Here is a 20,054-nt window from a genome sequence, read left to right as displayed (position 1 = left end):
CCAATTTCTAAATTTCTAAGTTCTAAAGAACTGACCATGAGCCTATTTCAGTGTTGCCATGAATAAGATTTGTTTTCACCAACAAACCACATTTCAAAGATTTAAGGCAATTTATTGCTATACATGGCCAGAAAATTGAACCCACAATGAAAGAATATGTCCGTTTATATTAAAAAAAATTCAATTAAAATATTTTAGTAATTGCAACACCATGCAATTTATGTCACATTAATTAAATTTACTAAAAATAATAAGTTTTCTGAAGTTTAATAAAATTTCATCTTTTGCAAATTAAGAATGGAATTTATGATTTGAGATGGTTTCAAAAATGTAGATATACAAAGTGGTGCAGGGTATATAATAGTCGGGCCCACCTGACTTTAAACTTTCCTTACTTGTTTTATATATTGCCCAATTGTTAAAACAAAAACAAAAAAATACTTTTCTTTTTTTTCATATTAATTTATTTTTTCTTTAATACCGTGGCAACACAATCTCTTCATTGCACAATAAAATCCTCTCATAACAGCCGCAATGGTCAACAACCCAACAAACAATACTAAGTAAGCATCGATATTATGATATTCCACAAATGATAAATCCTGACCAGCATTTTGCAAATGTGGTGCTCCTTTATGCCTTATAACATATTCTGACCAAAATATTGCTGTTTCCAGGGGACTTAAAGGTTGATCTCTGAAACGTTGAGACAACAATTGAATTGTCTTTGTGTATTTTGGATTTAATAAAAGTTCTAGAATTGTCTCCGTAAATGATTCCTTTGATATTTGTCGAATATTCAAAGTTAGACCATAACCACCTTGAACAGCATTTTTCATATTCATGGGTTGATCGCCAATAAAAGGCAGACCCAATATTGGCTTGGCAAAAATTATCAGCTTCTGGTAAATTATCAGCTTCAAATTTCCATATGATTTTGAATTTTAATTCTTTGAAAGTTGCCAAAATGATCTCAAGTATCTCCTGGGGTAAATCTTTACTTTTTATATTAGAGCCCAAAGAGAAATAGATGACCCCTTCTGTTGCCTTATCCATAAATTCTTGTAAATCGGGAGATAAAGGATCTGGCTTTGCTTTTATATGCATGCCCCCAACTTCAATCATATTTGGGACATATGGTCTAGGTGCCCTTAATGTAAAATGATCATTTAATAAAACCAAAGAAACATTGCGACGAGCTTCATTTAATGTCATTTTAGCATGGGGAAAATATTTCGCGTAAACCTCTTGCTGAACGGGCAACATGAAATAATTGAAGGAGATATCATCAATGGCTTGCATAAGAATATTTGCAGCTCTCTGTAGTACCGACATGCGATTTGCATAGGACAAACTAAGATGTGGAATATAGGACAATGGTGTTGGATTTCCTGTTAGATAATCGATGAAATTGATTGCTCCAAATGATGCTATAGCTATGACGGGGGCCTCAAATACCTCTCCCAGGGCCAGCAAAGCTTCAGAGAAGAATACATCAATGATAACCACATCGAATTTTTCATTTTCCATCATCGCTTTCACTTCGTTATTTTCGAAGGTATTGGACACCACAGTTTTACCACAATTGGCAATACCCATAAAAACTTTAACCGGATTTGTTAAACGGCCTTCGGCAGCATTGACCATGTAATCTGAAAAGAAACAATAAAATTGCTGTGAGAAATTGTTTTTAATCTGTTTATGTAAAACGCAAACATGAGATGGATATAGTCGTATATGGAGATTTTACATTATAAATATTATTTATAATCTATTTTGACGAAAAAATTATTTTCGTTAAAATAGTGCTTTAATTTTCTAATTTGATAACATTTTAGCTGAGTTAATAGCATTTTTAAATATGCCGTTGTAGAGGTACCCAAATTACTTTCCGTAGCTGTTATTGTGGGTTTTGTGCTCAATTTTTGTAATGATACCATGGGGGGAACAGTTTGAAAAACACTGAGAGGCTATTTATAGGGAGAAGTGAGATATATGAAAATGAGATTAACCCCAATTTTTTCCCCAGCTGATTAAATTTTCAATGTTAACGACACAAAAGCAAAAAAACTAAGCAAGAAAAATTTATACGGTAAAATTCAGCATATGCTGCAAAGCCTCTTGAATAGTTTCAAATAAGCTTTCTTTTTATTTTGCCCATTTTTGTTGCCTTAAGGTGTGTTTTATTAAAAGATTCCTTATTAAATGAATACCGCCTAAATGCGGGCTTGGGCATTAGAGGGTTAATGGGAGGGAATTTTCTATATATCTGAATAAAACACTATAGTGAATTGTTTTATTTCCTAATTTGATAACATTTTAGCTTAGTTATTTGCATTCTTAAGTATTCCGCTATAGAGTAATTTTAGCTGAGTTATTCGCATTTTTAAATATGCCGCTGTAGAGGTACTCAAATTAATTTAAGTAGCTACTGTTGTGGTTTTTGTGTTCCGTTTTTATACCCTGCGCCACACTGTGGAACAGCTTATAATAAGTTAGTGCATATGTTTGCAACACCCAGGAGAAGACGAGATAGACACATGGTGTCTTTGGCAAAAATGCTCAGGGTGGGTTCCTGAGTCGATATAGCCACGTCCGTCTGTCCGTGAACACATTTTTGTAATCAAAGTCTAGGTAGCAGTTTTATTCCAATCGACTTCAAATTTAGCACAAGTATGTGTTTTGGCTCAGAATAGATACCTATTGATTTTGGAAGAAATCGGTTCAGATTTAGATATAGCTCCCATATATATCTTTCGCCCGATATGGACTAATACGGTCCCAGAAGCCAGAGTTTTACCCCAATTTGGTTGAAATTTTGCACTAGGAGTTCAATTAGTAGTGTAGTCAAGTATGCCAAATTTTATTGAAATCGGTTCAGATTTAGATATAGCTCCCATATGTATCGTTCGCCCGATTTACACTCATATGACCACAGAGGCCAATTTTTTGCTCCGATTTAGTTGAAATTTTGCACAGGGAGTAGAATTAGCATTGAAGCTATGCGTGCCAAATTTGGTTGAAATCGGTTCAGATTTAGGTATAGCTCCCATATATAGCTTTCGCCCGATTTACACTCATATGACCACTACTGTGGTACAGGGTATAATAAGTTTGTGCATTTGTATGTAACGCCAAGAAGGAAAAGTCTGAGACCCATCGTTTAGTATACCGATCGTCTTAGAATTAAATCCTGAGTCGATTTAGCGATGTCTGTCTGTCTGTCTGTCTGTCTGTCTGTCCGTCTGTCCGTCTGTCTGTCCGTCTGTCTAACTGTCTGTCTGTTGATGTATTTTTGTGTGCAAAGTACAGCTCGCAGTTTTAGTCCGATTGTCCTAAAATTTGGTATAGGGTCCTGTTTCGGCTCAAAGAAGATCCCTATTGATTTTGGAAAAAATCGGTTAAGATTTAGATATAGCTGCCATATATATTTTTCACCGATCTGGTCATAATTGGCGTGTATATCAACCGATCTTCCTCAAATTCCGTACATCCGAATATTTTATGAGTTTCGAAAAACTTGCAAAATATCAGCAAAATCGGTTCAGATTTAGATATATCTCCCATATATAGCTTTCGCCCGATTTACACTCATTTGCCCACAGAAGCCAATTTTTTGCTCCGATTTAGTTGAAATTTTGCACAGGGAGTAGAATTAGCATTATAGTTATGCGTGTCATATTTGGTGGAAATAGGTTGAGATTTAGATATAGCTCCCATAATTTGGTTTTGCCCGATTTACACTCAAATGACCACAGAGGCCAATCTTTTACTCCGATTTAATTGAAATTTTGCACAGAGAGTAGAATTAGCATAGTAGCTATGCGTGCCAAATTTGGTTGAAATCGGTTCAGATTTAGATATATCTTCCATATATAGCTTTCGCCCGATTTACACTCATATGACCACAGTGGCCAATCTTTTACTCCGATATAATTGAAATTTTGCACAGAGAGTAGAATTAGCACTGTAGCTATGCGTGCCAAATTTGGTTGAAATAGGTTCAGATGTAGATATAGCTTCCATATATAGTTTTCGCCCGATATGGACTTATATGGCCCCAGAAGCCAGAGTTTTGGCCCAATTTGAAATTTTGCACTAGGAGTACAATTAGTAATATAGTCATATGTGCCAAATTTGATTGAAATCGGTTCAGATTTCTATATAGCTCCCATATATATGTTTTTCTGATTTCGACAAAAATACCAACATATTCCTTCTAAAATCGCCAGTGCTTAGTCGAAAAGTTGTAAAAATGATTTTAATTTTCCTAAACTTCTAATACATATATATCGAGAGATAAACCATAAATAAACTTTTTCGAAGTTTCCTTAAAATTGCTTCAGATTTAAATGTTTCCCATATTTTTTTACTAACATTGTGTTCCACCCTAGTCCATTAGCCGACTTAAATTTTGAGTCTATAGATTTTGTAGAAGTCTATCAAATTCTGTCCAGATCGAGTGATATTTAAATGTATGTATTTGGGACAAACCTTTATATATAGCCTCCAACACATTTAACGGACGTGATATGGTATCGAAAATTTAGATCTACAAAGTGGTGCAAGGTATAATATAGTCGGCCCGACTTTAGACTTTCCTCACTTGTTTGTTTATGAATATAAGTAAATACTTCAAAAACAAAAGTTTCATATTTTGTTAAGATCTTTATAATGGTTATAAGAAATGGGCATCATAGGGGTATACGAAGCGAAATAAAAAAATTAAAAATCAAATTTGACTTCGGAGTCAAAAATGACCAATGCACGAAATATAGCCCCTGATCAACCACGAACAACGATATGCATTTTTTTCGATCGGACTTCAAATGACGACACAGCACAATAAATTGTATTTCGGGGGGTCGTAGGGTGCACGAAAAAAAAAAGTTTTGGTGTTCTGAAATTGTCTTCGAATATGTTACAAAACTGGGTGGTGACCGCATCAACTTTTTTTCCTTTAGGCCGTGACCCTATCTAATGTGTACACAGACCACAATAGGTGATGGGAGTATAATAGGGTTGCCATGACATGTTATGAGAATTTTTTAAATCTATACATCAACAACATTTTTTTTTTTTAAGTGAACTCTATATGGCAGTAAAGCCAATTTAACTGTATTTTAGTTCATGGAATTATTATGTTTTGAGAAAGTTTTCTCAATTTTTCTACACTATAATAATTGTTTGTGTATGTTAGTTAAAGTAACTAAAAATGGGATAACAATTATACACAAATGAAACAAAAACATTTACTAAATTCTTATTTCTAACAGTTGAGAATTTCCTAAAATTTGTAAATTTTACTACAATTTAGTCATCTTAATTTCGTATAGCACTAAAGACATTCTTGCAATTTTTAACTCCAATTTTTTCATTCAAACTTCAAAAACTTTTTTAAAAAGTGAAAAAAAAAATAATTATGTCTTATTATTTATGAATTTGTCAAAAAATAGTTACTTATTTTTGTGATATCGGTGTGATGTCAGCGATTGTAATACAGTTTAGTTAAAACTTTTTAAAAATAATCTAAATTTTCTAAAATTTTCCTTTCCTGGTCGGTTCACTGTTTTTTCAGTGCAAATTTACAAATTCTTATGCAGGCCACAATTGTATTTTGATCACGGTTGCCGATCGTGCCATAAATACTCTACCAAAAATTGAAAAAAATTTGAGCAAATTTTATTTCTATAGAAAATTCGGTCAAAATGTTATTTCTATAGAAAATGTTGTCAAAATTTAATTTCTATAGAAAATGTTGTCAAAATTTAATTTCTATAGAAAACATTCTCAATACTTTATTTATATATAATATATTGGCAAAATTTTATTTCTATATAAAATTTTGTCAAATTTTCTTTCTATAGAAAATTTTGTCCAATTTTATTTCTATAGAAAATTTTTTCAAAATTTTATTTCTATAGAAAATTTTCTCAAAATTTTATTTATATAGAAAATCTTGTCAAAATTTTATTTCTATAGCAAATAATTGCCAAAATTGTATACCTATTGAAATTTTGTCAACATTTTATTTATATAGAAAATTTTCTAAAAATTTTTTTATATAGAAAATTTTCTCAAAATTTTATTCATACAGAAAATGTTGTCAAATCTTCTTCCTATAGAAAATGCTGTCTAAAAATTTTATTTCTATAAAAAAATTTGTCAAATTTTATTTCTATAGAACATTTTCGCAAATATTTATTTCTGTAGAAAATTTTGTAAAAATTTTATTTCTATAGAAAATTTTGTCAAAGTTTTATTTCTATAGAAAATTTTGTCAAAATTTTATTTCTATAGAAAATTTTGTCAAAATTTTATCAAAATTGTATTTCTATACAAAATTTTGTCAAAATTTTATTTCATTCTTTTTGCTTTGTTATTGTTGGTTTTTTTCTTTAAGCATTGTTATTGTTTTTATTGCAGCTTAAAACCATACATTGACTAAACTACAAGTGTAGCTTAACCAACAGTCTATAGGGCCAACCATCTTGCAGTCTATAGGGCTTTGCCCTAATAAATTTGACAAACATTCTTTTCCACTAGTAGTTTAGTCAATGTATGGTTTTAACCTGCAATAAAAACAACAACAATGCTTAAAGAAAAAAAACCAACAATAACAAAGCAAAAAGAATGGAAAAAGAAGAGGAAGCACGCTCAAAATAAACCCAGCCAACTGAATTCAAATCGATGATTTGACAGTGGCATAGGAAAAGAGATATGTTTGTTTTGAATTTATTTCGGCATAAGCCGGCTATCATACAAAACCTTTTTTCGGGAGGTTCAAGTGTGGTTTATTGTTGGGTTTAATGAACTGCCTGAATTTGTTCTGATAATTGGTTGATAGTTTGGCTGCAAGTAGAGGATGCTGATGAGGAATGTGGTAATTCCAAAACGTGCGTCCATCCAACCATCTTGCCGTCTATAGGGCTTTGCCCAAATAAATTTGACAAACATTCTTTTCCTCTGTTGGTTAAGCTACACTTGTAGTTTAGTCAATGTATGGTTTTAAGCTGCAATAACAACAACAACAAAATTTTATTTTTATAGAAAATTTTGTCAAAATTTTATTTCTATAGAAATTTTTTTCAAAATTTTATTTCTATAGAAAATCTACTCAAAATTTTATTTATATAGAAAATGTCAAAATTTTATTTCTATAGAAAATATTCTCAAAATTTTATTTCGATAGAAAATTTTTATTTCTATAAAAAATTGTGTCAAAATTTTATTTCTATAGAAAATTTTGTCAAAATTTTATTTCAATAGAAAATTTTGTCAAATTTTTATTCCTATAGAAAATATTGTCAAAATTTTATTTCTATAGAAAACATTCTCAATACTTTTTTTATATATAATATATTGGCAAAATTTTATTTCTATACAAAATTATCTCAAAATTTTATTTCTATAGAAAATATTTTCAAAATTTTATTTCGATAGAAAATTTTCTCAAAATTTTATTTCTATAGGAAATTTCTCAAAGTTTTATTTCTATAGAAATTCTTTGTCAACATTTTATTTCTATAGAAAATTTTGTCAAAATTTTATTTCTATAAAAAATTGTGTCAAAATTTTATTTCTATAGAAAATTTTGTCAAAATTTTATTTCAATAGAAAATTTTGTCAAAACTTTATTTCTATAGAAAATCTTGTCAAAAATTTATTTCTATAGAAAACATTCTCAATACTTTATTTATATATAATATATTGGCAAAATTTTATTTCTATATAAAATTTTGTCAAATTTTCTTTCTATAGAAAATTTTGTCCAATTTTTTTTCTATAGAAAATTTTGTCAAAATTTTATTTCTATAGAAAATTTTCTCAAAATTTTATTTATATAGAAAATGCCAAAAATTTATTTCTATAGAAAATCTTGTCAAAATTTTATTTCTATAGCAAATAATTGCCAAAATTTTATTCCTATTGAAATTTTGTCAAAATTGTATTTATATAGAAAATTTTCTCAAAATTTTATTTATACAGAAAATGTTGTCAAATCTTCTTCCTATAGAAAATTTTGTCTAAAAATTTTATTTCTACAAAAAATTTGTCAAATTTTATTTCTATAGAAAATTTTCGCAAATATTTATTTCTATAGAAAATTTTGTAAAAAATTTATTTCTATAGAAAATTTTGTCAAAGTTTTATTTCTATAGAAAATTTTGTCAAAATTTTATTTCTATACAAAATTTTGTCAAAATTTTCTCAAAATTTTATTTATATAGAAAATGTTGCCAAAATTTTATTTCTATAGACAATTTTTTCAAAATTTTATTTCTATAGAATATCTTCTCAAAATTTTGTTTATATAGAAAATGTCAAAATTTTATTTCTATAGAAAGTTATCTCAAAATTTTATTTCTATAGAAAATTTTCTCAAAATTTTATTTCGATAGAAAATTTTCTGAAAATTTTATTGCTATAGCAAATTTCTCAAAGTTTTATTTCTATAGAAATTCTTTGTCAACATTTTATTTCTATAGAAAATTTTGTCAAAATTTTATTTCTATAGAAAATTGTGTCAAAATTTTATTTCTATAGAAAAGTTTGTCAAAATTTTATTTCAATAGAAAATTTTGTCAAAATTTTATTTCTATAGAAAATTTTGTCAAAATTTTATATCTATAGAAAATTTTCTCAAAATTGTATTTATATAGAAAATGTCAAAATTTTATTTCTATAGGAAATCTTCTCAAAATTTTATTTCTATAGAAAATTATCTCAAAATTTTATTTCTATAGAAAATTTTCTCAAAATTGTATTAAGAAAATTTCAAATTTTATTTCTATAGAGAATTTTGTCAAATTTTATGTCTACAGAAAATTTTGTCAAAATTTTATTTCTATAAAAAATTTTGTCAAAATTTTATTTCTATAGAAAATTTTCTCAATATTTTATTCTTTTGGAGCAACTTTTGTTCGATACTCTCCCTTGTCAGTCATTAGCTGTCACATTTGGCTCATTTTAGAAAAAATGTGTCTATAATTTTGTTAATTTCTTTGCAATTCATATTCCTTTCAAGACTCACCATCATAAAGATTTGCATTTTCCATTACAATAATATCACGAAAATTCTTCAAAGGTTCCTTTCGGGGAAATGTAGAAATCGAAGTTACCTCGTGACCTTTCTCCACCAATGCTTCTAGCAGTGGAGAAATGAGAATATATTGCGATGGTCCCGGAAAGGGAAATACAGATAGAATTTTAGCTCCATGTACAAATGTAAGAAAAATGGCACAAACAATAATTGATGCAGCCAAATGTTTTTCGAAGTTTAACATCGATGAATATAAGCCAGAAGTCGCAATAATACTAAAGTTTTGAAGTTGATTATAGCCCCACGAAACTATGGAAATAAAGTAAGAATTGCTATGCGAATCAAGAATGATGATGATTTTTTTGTCTATTTCCAAGATTTGTTTGAAATTTCTGGTTTGTCATAGCTTTAATATATGATTAGGGTGGCTCGTACAATTTGTTAATTGCTATCTATACCTTGCCCAAACACATCTACAGCGACTTAGGCGATTGTATTTGTATTTGTTTTGGTAAATATTATATCATTTAGTTAACGGAAACATATTCAAGTCGCTTATTACTTAACGAACAATGATGTTTCAGATTATCTCTCTCTTCAGTTATCTCTCTCGATATACTAACACTGCTTGAAATTTATTCATTACACCCTGTTATATGTACCGGTTTCTTTGCAGGTCATCTATTTCAAGTTCACGTATCGACAGTTTACTGACCACACTTTGGCTAGCTAATTCAAAGAGTTGAAGCGAGCGAAGAAGTCAATGCTCTTAGTCCGAAGTGTTACACAGTGGTACGAGTTAAGTCTTTTTAAAATTTTTAGCCGTTGGTTGAGATGAATACTACATAATGTACAAAACAGCTCTGGGTAGCCGTGTGGGAACACCACAAAAATAAAAAATGATTTGAAGAAGGCTTGACATTTGTCGAATTATGCTTTTGAAACATGGGCACGGTTGCTACAGTTGGTAGAATTCTATCAAAAGTGGTAGGTATTTTACTGTTTGGTAGATTGGTAGAATTCTAGAAGTTTTGGTAGACTTTGCACAATATTCCACTACAATTAAGAGGTATTTCAATTTCAATTTGACAAAGTTTTCTATAGAAATAAAATTTTGAGCAAATTTTCCATTGACATCAATCAAATTGGCAAAATTTTCATTGAATATTGACAAAATTTTTAAATGAAATAAAATGTTGACAAAGTTTTCAATAGAAATAAAATTTTGACAAAATTTTCTATAGAAAAAAATTGATAAAATTTCTATCAAAATAAAATTTTGACAAAATTTTCTATAAAAAAATGTTGACAAAATTTACTATAGAAATCAAATTTTAAGAAAATAAAATTTTAATAAAATATTCTATACAAATAAAATGTTGACAAAATTTTTTATAGAAATAAAATTTTGACAAAATCTTCTATAAAAATAAAATGTTCAGAAAATTTCTATAGAAATTAAATTTTCTTGAAATGAAACTTTACCAAAATGTTCTATAGAAAAAAAATTTTGAGAAAATTTTCTATAGAAATAAAATTTTGTCAAAATTTTCTATAGAAATAAAATTTTGTCAAAATTTTCTAAGAAATAAAATTTTGTCAAAATTTTCTTAGAAATAAAATTTTGTCAAAATTTTCTATAGAAATAAAATTTTGTCAAAATTTTCTATAGAAATAAAATTTTGTCAAAATTTTCTACAGAAATAAAATTTTTTAAAATTTTCTATGGAAATAAAATTTTGACAAAATTGTCTATATAAAAAATTTTTCGACAAAATTTTCTATAGAAATAAAATTTTGACACAATTTTGTATACAAATTAAAAGTTTGACAAAATTTTCTATAGAAATACAATTTGGCACAATTTTGTATAGAAAGAACATTTTGACAAAATTTTCTATAGAAAAAAAATTTTGACAAAAATTCCATTTAAATAAAATTTTGAAAACCATTTTTATATTAATGGAATTTTTCAAAAATTTTCTATAGAAATAAGATGTTGACTAAATTTTCTATAGAAATAAAATTTTGACAAAATTTTCCAAAGAAATAAAATGTTGACAAAATTTTCAATGTGAATAAAATTTCGGCAATTATTTGCTATTGAAATAAAAATTTGACAAGTATGTTCTATAGAAATAACATTTTGTCAAAATTTTCTATAGAAATAAAATTTTGTCAACATTTTCTAGAGAAATAAAATATTGAAAAAAATTCAACTCAAATAAACTTTTGAAAAAAGTTTGATAAAAAATAAAATGTTGAGATTTTCTTTCGAAATAAATTTGGCAACAATTTCAATAGAAATAAAATTGACAAAATTTTTCGTTGAAATAAACTTTTGAGAAATTTTTCAAAAAAGCTACTAAAGGAATAACATTTTGACAAAGTTTTGCTATAGAAATAACATTTTGACAAAATTTTCTATAGAAATAAAATATTGACAAAATTTTCTATAGAATTAAACAAAATTTGACAAAATTTTGCCGAAGAAATAAAATTTTGACATTTTCCAGAGAAACAAATTTGGCAACAATTTCTATAGAAATAAAATTGACAAAATTTTTCGTTGAAATAAACTTTTAAGAAATTTTGGTAGAGAAATAAAATTTTGAAAAGAAATAAAATTTTTATTGTGATTATTAATTTTGTTCGGCTTGAGGTCATAGAAACAATCGATTATTGATTTGTTTTAATATTTATTTACAATATTTCGGTTAGTGCCACTAACCATTTTCTGGGATTTTGTATCTACATAAAATACAAAAATTAAATTACTTTTAATGTTCACAAATCACAATATTATTTTAGATATAATATATTGAAAATAACTAACGTGAGTTCGTGTGATGCTATTCGTTCTGCAAGTCACCGTACACTAAGCTTCGTTTGTGTCGATGCTTGTTTATGATGTGTCGATACATTCTCGCGCATTCTTCCGTGTCTTTTTTGAAATGAAACAAAAATTTTGACGAAATTTTTCTATAGAACTAAAATATTGACAAAATTTTCTATAGAAATAAAATTTTGCCACAATTTTCTATAGAATTAAATTTTGACAACATTTTTTTTGTGGAAATAAAATTTTTACAAAATTTTTTTATAGAAATATTTTTTTTTGTTTTGTTTTTAATTGTTGGTTTGTACTTCAACCATATTTTTGTTTTGATCGCAGCTTTAAATACATTGCGGCGACTAAACTACAAGAGTAGCTGAACCAACAGGGGAAAATAATGTTTGTCAAATTTATTTGGGCAAAGCCCTATAGACTGCTGGATTGTTGGATGGACGCACGATTCGGAATTACCACATTCCTCATCAGCATCCTCTACTTGCAGCAAAACTATCAACCAACTATCAGAATAAATTCGGGTTAACTAAACCCAAAGTGAACCACACTCGAAAATTTTACAAACATTCTTTTCTTCTGTTGGTAAAGCTACTCTTGTAGTTTAGTCAACGCAATGGTTTTAAAGCTGATATCAAAACAACAAATATGAAATACAATTTTGACAAAATTTCTTAAAGAAATAAAATTTTGACAAAATTTCTTATAGAAATATAATTTTGACAAAATTTTATATGGAAATAAAATTTTGACAAGATTTCTTATAGAAATAAATTTTTAACAAAATTTCTTATAGAAATAAAATTTTGACATCATTTTCTATAGAAATACAATTTCACAAAATTTTCGATAAGAATAAAATTTTGACAAAATTTTCTACAGAAATACAATTTTGACAAAATTTTTGATAGAAATAAAATGTTGACAAGTATTTTCTATAGAAATAAAATTAGACAAAATTTTTTTTAGAAATAAAATTTTGACAAAATTTTTTATAGAAATACAATTTTGATAATAGTTTTTATAGAAATAAAATTTTGACAAAATTTTTTGTAGAAATAAAATTGGGACAAATTTTTTTATAGAAATACTTTAAAAAATTTTTTATAGAAATTACATTTTGACAAAATTTCTTATGGAAATAAAATATTGACAAAATTTTCTATAGAAATAAAATTTTGACAACATTTTTTATAGAAACACAATTTCTCAAAATTTTCGATAGAAATAACATTTTGACAAAATTTTCTACAGAAATACAATATTGACAAAATTTATGATAGAAATAAAATTTTGACAAAATTTTCTATATAAAAAAAATTTGACAAAATTTTCTATAGAAATACAATTTTTAAAATATTTTTTATAGAAATAAAATTTTGACAAAAGTTTCGATGAAAATAAAATGTTTACAAAATTTTCTGTAAAAATTAATTTTTGACAATTTTTTTAGAAATAAAATTTTGACAAAATTTTTTATAGAAATACAATTTTTTCAAAATTTACGACAGAAATAAAGTTTTGACAAAATTTTCAATAAAAATAAAATTTTGACAAAAATTTCATTTACTTAAAATAACGAAATACATTTTTATATGAATGAAATTTTTCCAAAATTTTCTATAGAAATAAAATTTTGATAAAAATTTCATTTTCTATAGAAATACAATTTCACAAAATTTTTGATAAGAATAAAAGTTTTACAAAATGTTCTACATAAATACAATTTTGACAAAATTTTTGAAATAAAATGTTGACAAGTATTTTCTATAGAAATAAAATTTGGCAAAATATTTTGTAGAAATGGAATTTTGACAAAATTGTCTATAGAAATACAATTTTGAAAATATTTTTTATATAAATAAAATGTTTACAAAATTTTCTACAGAAATAAATTTTTGACAAAATTTTTTTTATAGAAATTAAATTTTGACCAAATTTTCTATAGAAATAAAATTTTGACAAAATTTGTGATAGAAATAAAATGTTGACCAAATTTTCAATAAAAATAAAATTTTGACAAAATTTTGTATAGAAATAAAATTTTGACAAAAATTTCATTTACTTAAAATAATGAAACACATTTTTATTTGAATGACATTTTTCTAAAATTTTCTGTAGAAATAAAATTTTGACAAAATTTTCCACAGAATAAAAAATATTTTGTAGAAATGGAATTTTGACAAAATTGTCTATAGAAATACAATTTTGAAAATATTTTTTATATAAATAAAATTTTGACAAAAGTTTCGATAGAAATAAAATGTTTACAAAATTTTCTACAGAAATAAATTTTTGACAAAATTTTTTTTATAGAAATTAAATTTTGACCAAATTTTCTATAGAAATAAAATTTTGACAAAATTTGTGATAGAAATAAAATGTTGACCAAATTTTCAATAAAAATAAAATTTTGACAAAATTTTGTATAGAAATAAAATTTTGACAAATCAAAAACTGTAACGTAATTAAAATGCTTCTATGAGTCGGCATAATCTTTAAATAAAGGCGGAAATTTTAGCATCGAAATAATTTGTTTCCAAGTGTTCGAAATAAGGTCTCTTCAGAAGGTGGCAAACCAATATTTCCAACTTATTATACCTCCCATCATCTGCTTCATACATACAAAAGGTCATTGATAACAAAATTTCGATTGTATTTAGATAAGAAATGGCCAAAAAATGAGAGCACATTTAATTCTTTTTCCAAAACAGTTGCAACGAGATCTCATAAGAGTTAGCATGTCGTTAACGCTTTCTATATAATGAGTGTACCAAGAATCTGCATTATAGCTATGGCTATTAGCCTAGCTTTCATGGGTTTTGGGCAAGGGGCAAAAATTCTTTCGATATTCCCTTATCCAGGACCATCACAATATATTTATATATCGGCTTTGTTGAAAGCATTGGCAGATAGAGGTCATGAGGTGACATCAATATCCACTTATCCGCAAAAGGAACCGCTGAAGAATTTTCGTGATATTATTGTAACAGAAAATATTCATTTGTTTGAAGGTAAATATAAATTTCTTTTATTTTTGTTTTTTAATACATCAAACAATTTTTTTCAGATTACATAGAGGAAGCAGCTGCGGCGGAGGAAAAATCATATTTCCAAGAATATCTTGAACTTGCAGAACCTGGAAAACTGGTGGCTACAAATGTTCTGGAAAATGATGAAGTGAAGAAACTTATGAAAGAGGAAAAATTCGATTTGATTATATTGGAAGTTTTGGTGACCGAAGCCTTATTGGGTTTTGGAGAATATTTCAAAGCTCCCATTATTGCTGTGTCGACCTTTGGCACCATAAACTTCATCGATTACTTGGTAGGCAATAGCTCACCGCTATCGTATATACCCCATATCAGTGTTCCCTATGACAATCATATGTCTCTGAAAGAGCGTACTGTGAATGTTTTATCTGAATTTTTAGAACAATTATGCATTGACTATTTCGTCTTGCCATATCAAGAGGAAACTTATCGCAAACATTTTCCCAATGCCCTAATGAGTTTGGATCAAGCTCGCAAAAATGTTTCTTTGGTTTTGGTAAATGATCACTTTACCCTACGTTTTCCTCGACCTTATGTCCCCAATATGATTGAAGTTGGTGGTCTACATATAAAAGAAAATCCTGAGCCTCTTTCCGAAGATCTGCAGCAATATTTGGATAATGCGTCAGAGGGAGTAATTTACTTTTCTCTAGGTTCAAATATTCAAAGTAAAGATTTATCATCAGATGTCTTAGAAGTGCTCTTGGAAGGCTTTCGTGAATTAAAAATAAAAGTTCTATGGAAATTTGAAGCAGACAATTTAGCCAATAGGCCAGATAATGTTCTCATTCGCAAATGGTTTAATCAACCTGCCATATTGGCCCATCCCAATTGCAAGCTTTTTATTAGTCATGGTGGCTATATGAGTACCATAGAGACCATATATTATGGTAAACCTGTATTGGGTTTACCCATTATTGCCGATCAATTTATGAATATCAAAAATGCCGTCAAAGCTGGCTATGCCTTGGCACTGCAGATAAGGGAAATGTCCAAGGAAACCTTCAAAGACAGTATTCTGGAATTATGGCAAAATCCCAAATATATGAAAGCTGTCCAACAACAATCAAAACGTTTTAAGGATCAACCTCTTACACCGCTAGAGACTGCCATCTATTGGGTAGAATATGTTCTGCGTCATGAGGGTGCTCCATTTATGCGTAATGCTGGTCAAGATTTGTCTTTCATGGAATATCATAATGTCGATGTGTTTTTACTTTTGTCTATGGGTATGTTGGTCATATGCGCCACAATTATTGGATTTATTTCTTTGGTGAAGAAATTATTTTGTAGTAGAAAAAATAAAAGCAAAAAATCGAAAATAAAGAAAAACTAAAAAAATTATAATTAAATATTTTTTTTTTTTATTTTTCCTATTTTTTATTTATTTATTTTGTTTTTGATATAATTTTGTCAAAATTTTTTAAAGAAAAAATTTGTTGGCAAAATTCTCTATAAAAATAAAATTTTGACAAAATATTCTATAGATTATAAAATTTTGACAAAATTTTCTACAGAAATAAAATTTTGACATAATTCTCTATAGAAATAAAATTTTGACAAAATTTTTATAGAAATCTTATATTGGCACAACAAAGCGCAGCTTAGCCATATGAACTGCAGAGCACGAAGGATATATAAAGAAAGAAAAGATGAAAACAGCATTGGCTCAACACTGCATTGAGAACAAACATAATGCAGATCTACAAAACGTACAAATATTTCACAAAGAGCGAAGAGAGAATAAGAGATATACTTTGGAGAGTTTACGTGTACAAACAAAAAACAACAGAAAAGAAGACAAACACAATACTAACGTCAACTACAGTATTGTATTATTATAGTTTAGTCGATTACCATTTGTGATATCAACATAAGCTTTACTGCGATATTAGTTTAAGTTAATTACTTTTGCAATTATTAAATAAAGGCTGATACGGTCAAAATTTGGTCAATATAAACTTGGCGTATTTCTTTCAATTTTGCATTTAAAAAACCTGAACACCCCTCATTTTGAAGGTGTGTGTGTGTAGAATGTTGTTCCACTCTTCAGTTGTCAAAATGCCGTCCAAGCAAGAAGAGCAGCGTATCAAAATTTTGCTCGCGCATCGCGAAAATCCGAGCTACTCGCACGCAAAGCTGGCAAAATCGCTAAAAGTTGCCAAATCAACCGTTACAAATGTAATTAAAGTGTTTGGGGAACGTTTGTCGACAGCCAGGAAGTCTGGATCGGGGCGAAATTGAAAACCGGAAGCCGCTGAGACGACAAAGAGAGTTGCCGGTAGTTTCAAGCGAAACCCTAACCTCTCTCTCCGAGATGCCGCAACTAAGCTGGGTGTATCGTCTACAACCGTGCAAAAAACGAGCCGGACTATCGACTTACAAGAAGGTAGTGACTCCAAATCGCGATCCCGGAGGCTGTACACGACGATGCTGACGAAGTTTGACTGCGTGGTAATGGACGACGAAACCTACGTCAAAGCCGACTACAAGCAGCTTCCGGGACAGGAGTTTTATACGGCAAAAGGAAGGGGAAAGGTAGCAGATATTTTCAAGCACATAAAACTGTCAAAGTTCGCAAAGAAATATCTGGTTTGGCAAGCCATCTGTACCTGTGGCTTGAAAAGCAGCATTTTCATATCTTCTGGGACTGTCAACCAAGAAATTTACGTGAAAGAGTGTTTGAATAAACGTCAGCTGCCTTTCCTGAAGAAACACGGTTGTTCCGTACTGTTTTGGCCGGATTTGGCATCTTGCCATTACGGTAAAAAGGCCATGGAGTGGTACGCCGCCCACAACGTGCAGGTGGTTCCCAAGGACAAGAACCCTCCCAACACGCCAGAGCTCCGCCCAATTGAGAAATACTGGGCTATTATCAAGCGGAACCTAAAGAAGACCAAAAAACTGCTAAGGACGAGCAGCACTTCAAGGCAAACTGGCTTTCTGCGGCGAAGAAGGTGGACAAGGTGGCTGTACAAAATCTGATGGCAGGTGTCAAGCGTGAGGCCCGGCAATTCGGATTTGGAAAAGCGAAAGCCTAACTGAATATTTTTCCTGAATTTTATACTAATTTAACTTGAAAAAGAAATTTAATTTGATTTTTTAAATAAACGACCGTATCACCCTTTATGTGGTTTATGTCGAATTGTAGTAATATCGTAATAATGGACGTATTTGTTTGCAAATGTAATTGACGATAAATTGAATTTAAGTGAAGCTTGCACGGAAAGCAATAGAATATATGCTAAGATGTAATGTATTTCCACATTATATTGTTGCCAGATCCAACAAAAAATCATACCCTGATGAAGCTGGAAATAATCCCAGCGAAATGTTAGATGAACATAATGGAATAATTCAATATTTGTTTTATTCGCATTCAAAAATGACCTTGAAAGCCCAGAGAAAATATATTCCGACAAGTTTATAATTAGAATAAGGTCGATAAACAAAATAATCTTGAAAAAAAATTGATAGAAATAAAATTTTGGCAAACTTTTCTATAGAAATAAATTGTTGACAAAATTTTCTATAGAAATAAAATTTTGACAAAATTTTCTATAGAAATAAAATTTAGGCAAAATTTTCTAAAAAAATAAAACTTTAACAAAACTTTCTATAGAAATAAAATTGTAACAAAATTTTCTATAGAAATAAAATTGTAACAAATTTTCTACAGCAATAAAATTTTGAAAAAATTTTCTAATGAAATAAAATTTTGACAATATGTTCTATAGAAATAAAATTCTGACAAAATTTTCTATAGAAATAAAATTCTGACAAAATTTTCTATAGAAATAAAATTTTGACAAAATTTTCGATAGAAATACAATTTGGACAAAATTTTCTACAGAAATAAAATTTTGACGAAATTCTCTATAAGAATTAAAATTTTTACTAAATTTTCTAGAGAAATAAAATTTTGACAAAATATTCTACAAAAATCAAAATTTTGACAATTTTTTCTATAGAAATAAAATCTTGACACAATTTTCTATAAAGGAAAAATTTACTATGGAAATAATATTGTGACACAATTTTTTTATAGAGAAAAAATTTTGACAAAATTTTCTATAGAAACAAAATTTTGACAAAATTTTCTATAAAAATCACAATTATGACAAAATTTTCTATAAAAACACAATTTTGACAAACTTTTCTATAGAAATAAAACATTGCGAAATTTTTCTATAGAAATAAAAGTTTAACACAATTTTCTATAGAAATAAAATTTCTACAAAATTTTCTATAGAAATAAAATTTCTACAAAATTTTCAATAGAAATAAAATTTCTACAAAATTTTCTAAAGAAATAAAATTTCTACAAAATTATCTATAGAAATAAATTGTTGACAAAATTTTCTGTAGAAATAAAATTTTGACAAAATTTTCTATAGAAATAAAATGTTGACAAAATTTTCTATAGAAATAAAATATTGACAAAATGTTCTGTAGAAATAAAATTTTGACAAAATGTTCTGTAGAAATAAAATCCTGACAAAATTTTCTATAGAAATAAAATTTTGACAAAATGTTCTGTAGAAATAAAATTCTGAAAAAATTTTCTATAGAAATAAAATTTTGACAACAATTTTCTCTAGAAATACAATTTTAACAAAATTTTCTATAAAAAATAAAATTTGGACAAAATTTTCTACAGAAATAAAATTAACGAAATTCTCTATAAGAATAAAATTTTGACTAAATTTTCTAGAGAAATAAAATTTTGACAAAATTTTCTATAGATATAAAATTTTGACAAAATTTTCTATAGAAATAAATTGTTGACAAAATTTTCTATAGAAATAAAATTTTGACAAAATTTTCTATAAAAATAAAATGTTGACAAAATTTTCTGTACAAACAAAATTTGCTATAAAACTAAAATTTTGATAAAAATTTCTATAGAAATAAAATATTGACAACATTTTCTATAAAAATAATATTTTGACAAAAATTGCTACAAAAATAAAATTTTGATAAAATTTCCTATAGAGAAAAAATTTTGACAAAATTTTCTATAGATATAAAATTTTGACCAAATATTCTACAAAAATCAATATGTTGAAAATTTTTTCTATAGAAATAAAATCTTTTATTTTTTTTAATT

At 27.5% G+C, this 20,054-nt stretch overlaps 1 protein-coding gene and 1 pseudogene across 1 annotated transcript; one reads left to right on the top strand and one right to left on the bottom strand.

The window, feature by feature from the left end:
• Positions 1-458: 458 nt before the first annotated feature.
• On the bottom strand, positions 459-9,294 carry LOC142235984 (UDP-glucosyltransferase 2-like; annotated as a pseudogene).
• A 5,256-nt stretch (positions 9,295-14,550) lies between these two features.
• LOC142235977 (UDP-glucosyltransferase 2-like) lies at positions 14,551-16,788 on the top strand. Its single transcript, XM_075307231.1, has 3 exons — positions 14,551-14,905; positions 14,962-16,173; positions 16,568-16,788. Exons 1-3 carry the CDS (start codon positions 14,656-14,658, stop codon positions 16,786-16,788), a joined length of 1,683 nt encoding a protein of 560 aa, XP_075163346.1. The 5' UTR covers positions 14,551-14,655.
• The last annotated feature ends 3,266 nt before the right edge of the window (positions 16,789-20,054 follow it).

This window comes from Haematobia irritans, chromosome 1, assembly GCF_050003625.1.
Source record: "Haematobia irritans isolate KBUSLIRL chromosome 1, ASM5000362v1, whole genome shotgun sequence".
In the NCBI taxonomy this organism is placed as follows: domain Eukaryota; kingdom Metazoa; phylum Arthropoda; class Insecta; order Diptera; family Muscidae; genus Haematobia; species Haematobia irritans.
The sequence above is the reverse complement of the archived record's forward strand: the minus strand, read 5'-3'. Positions and strand labels throughout refer to the sequence as shown.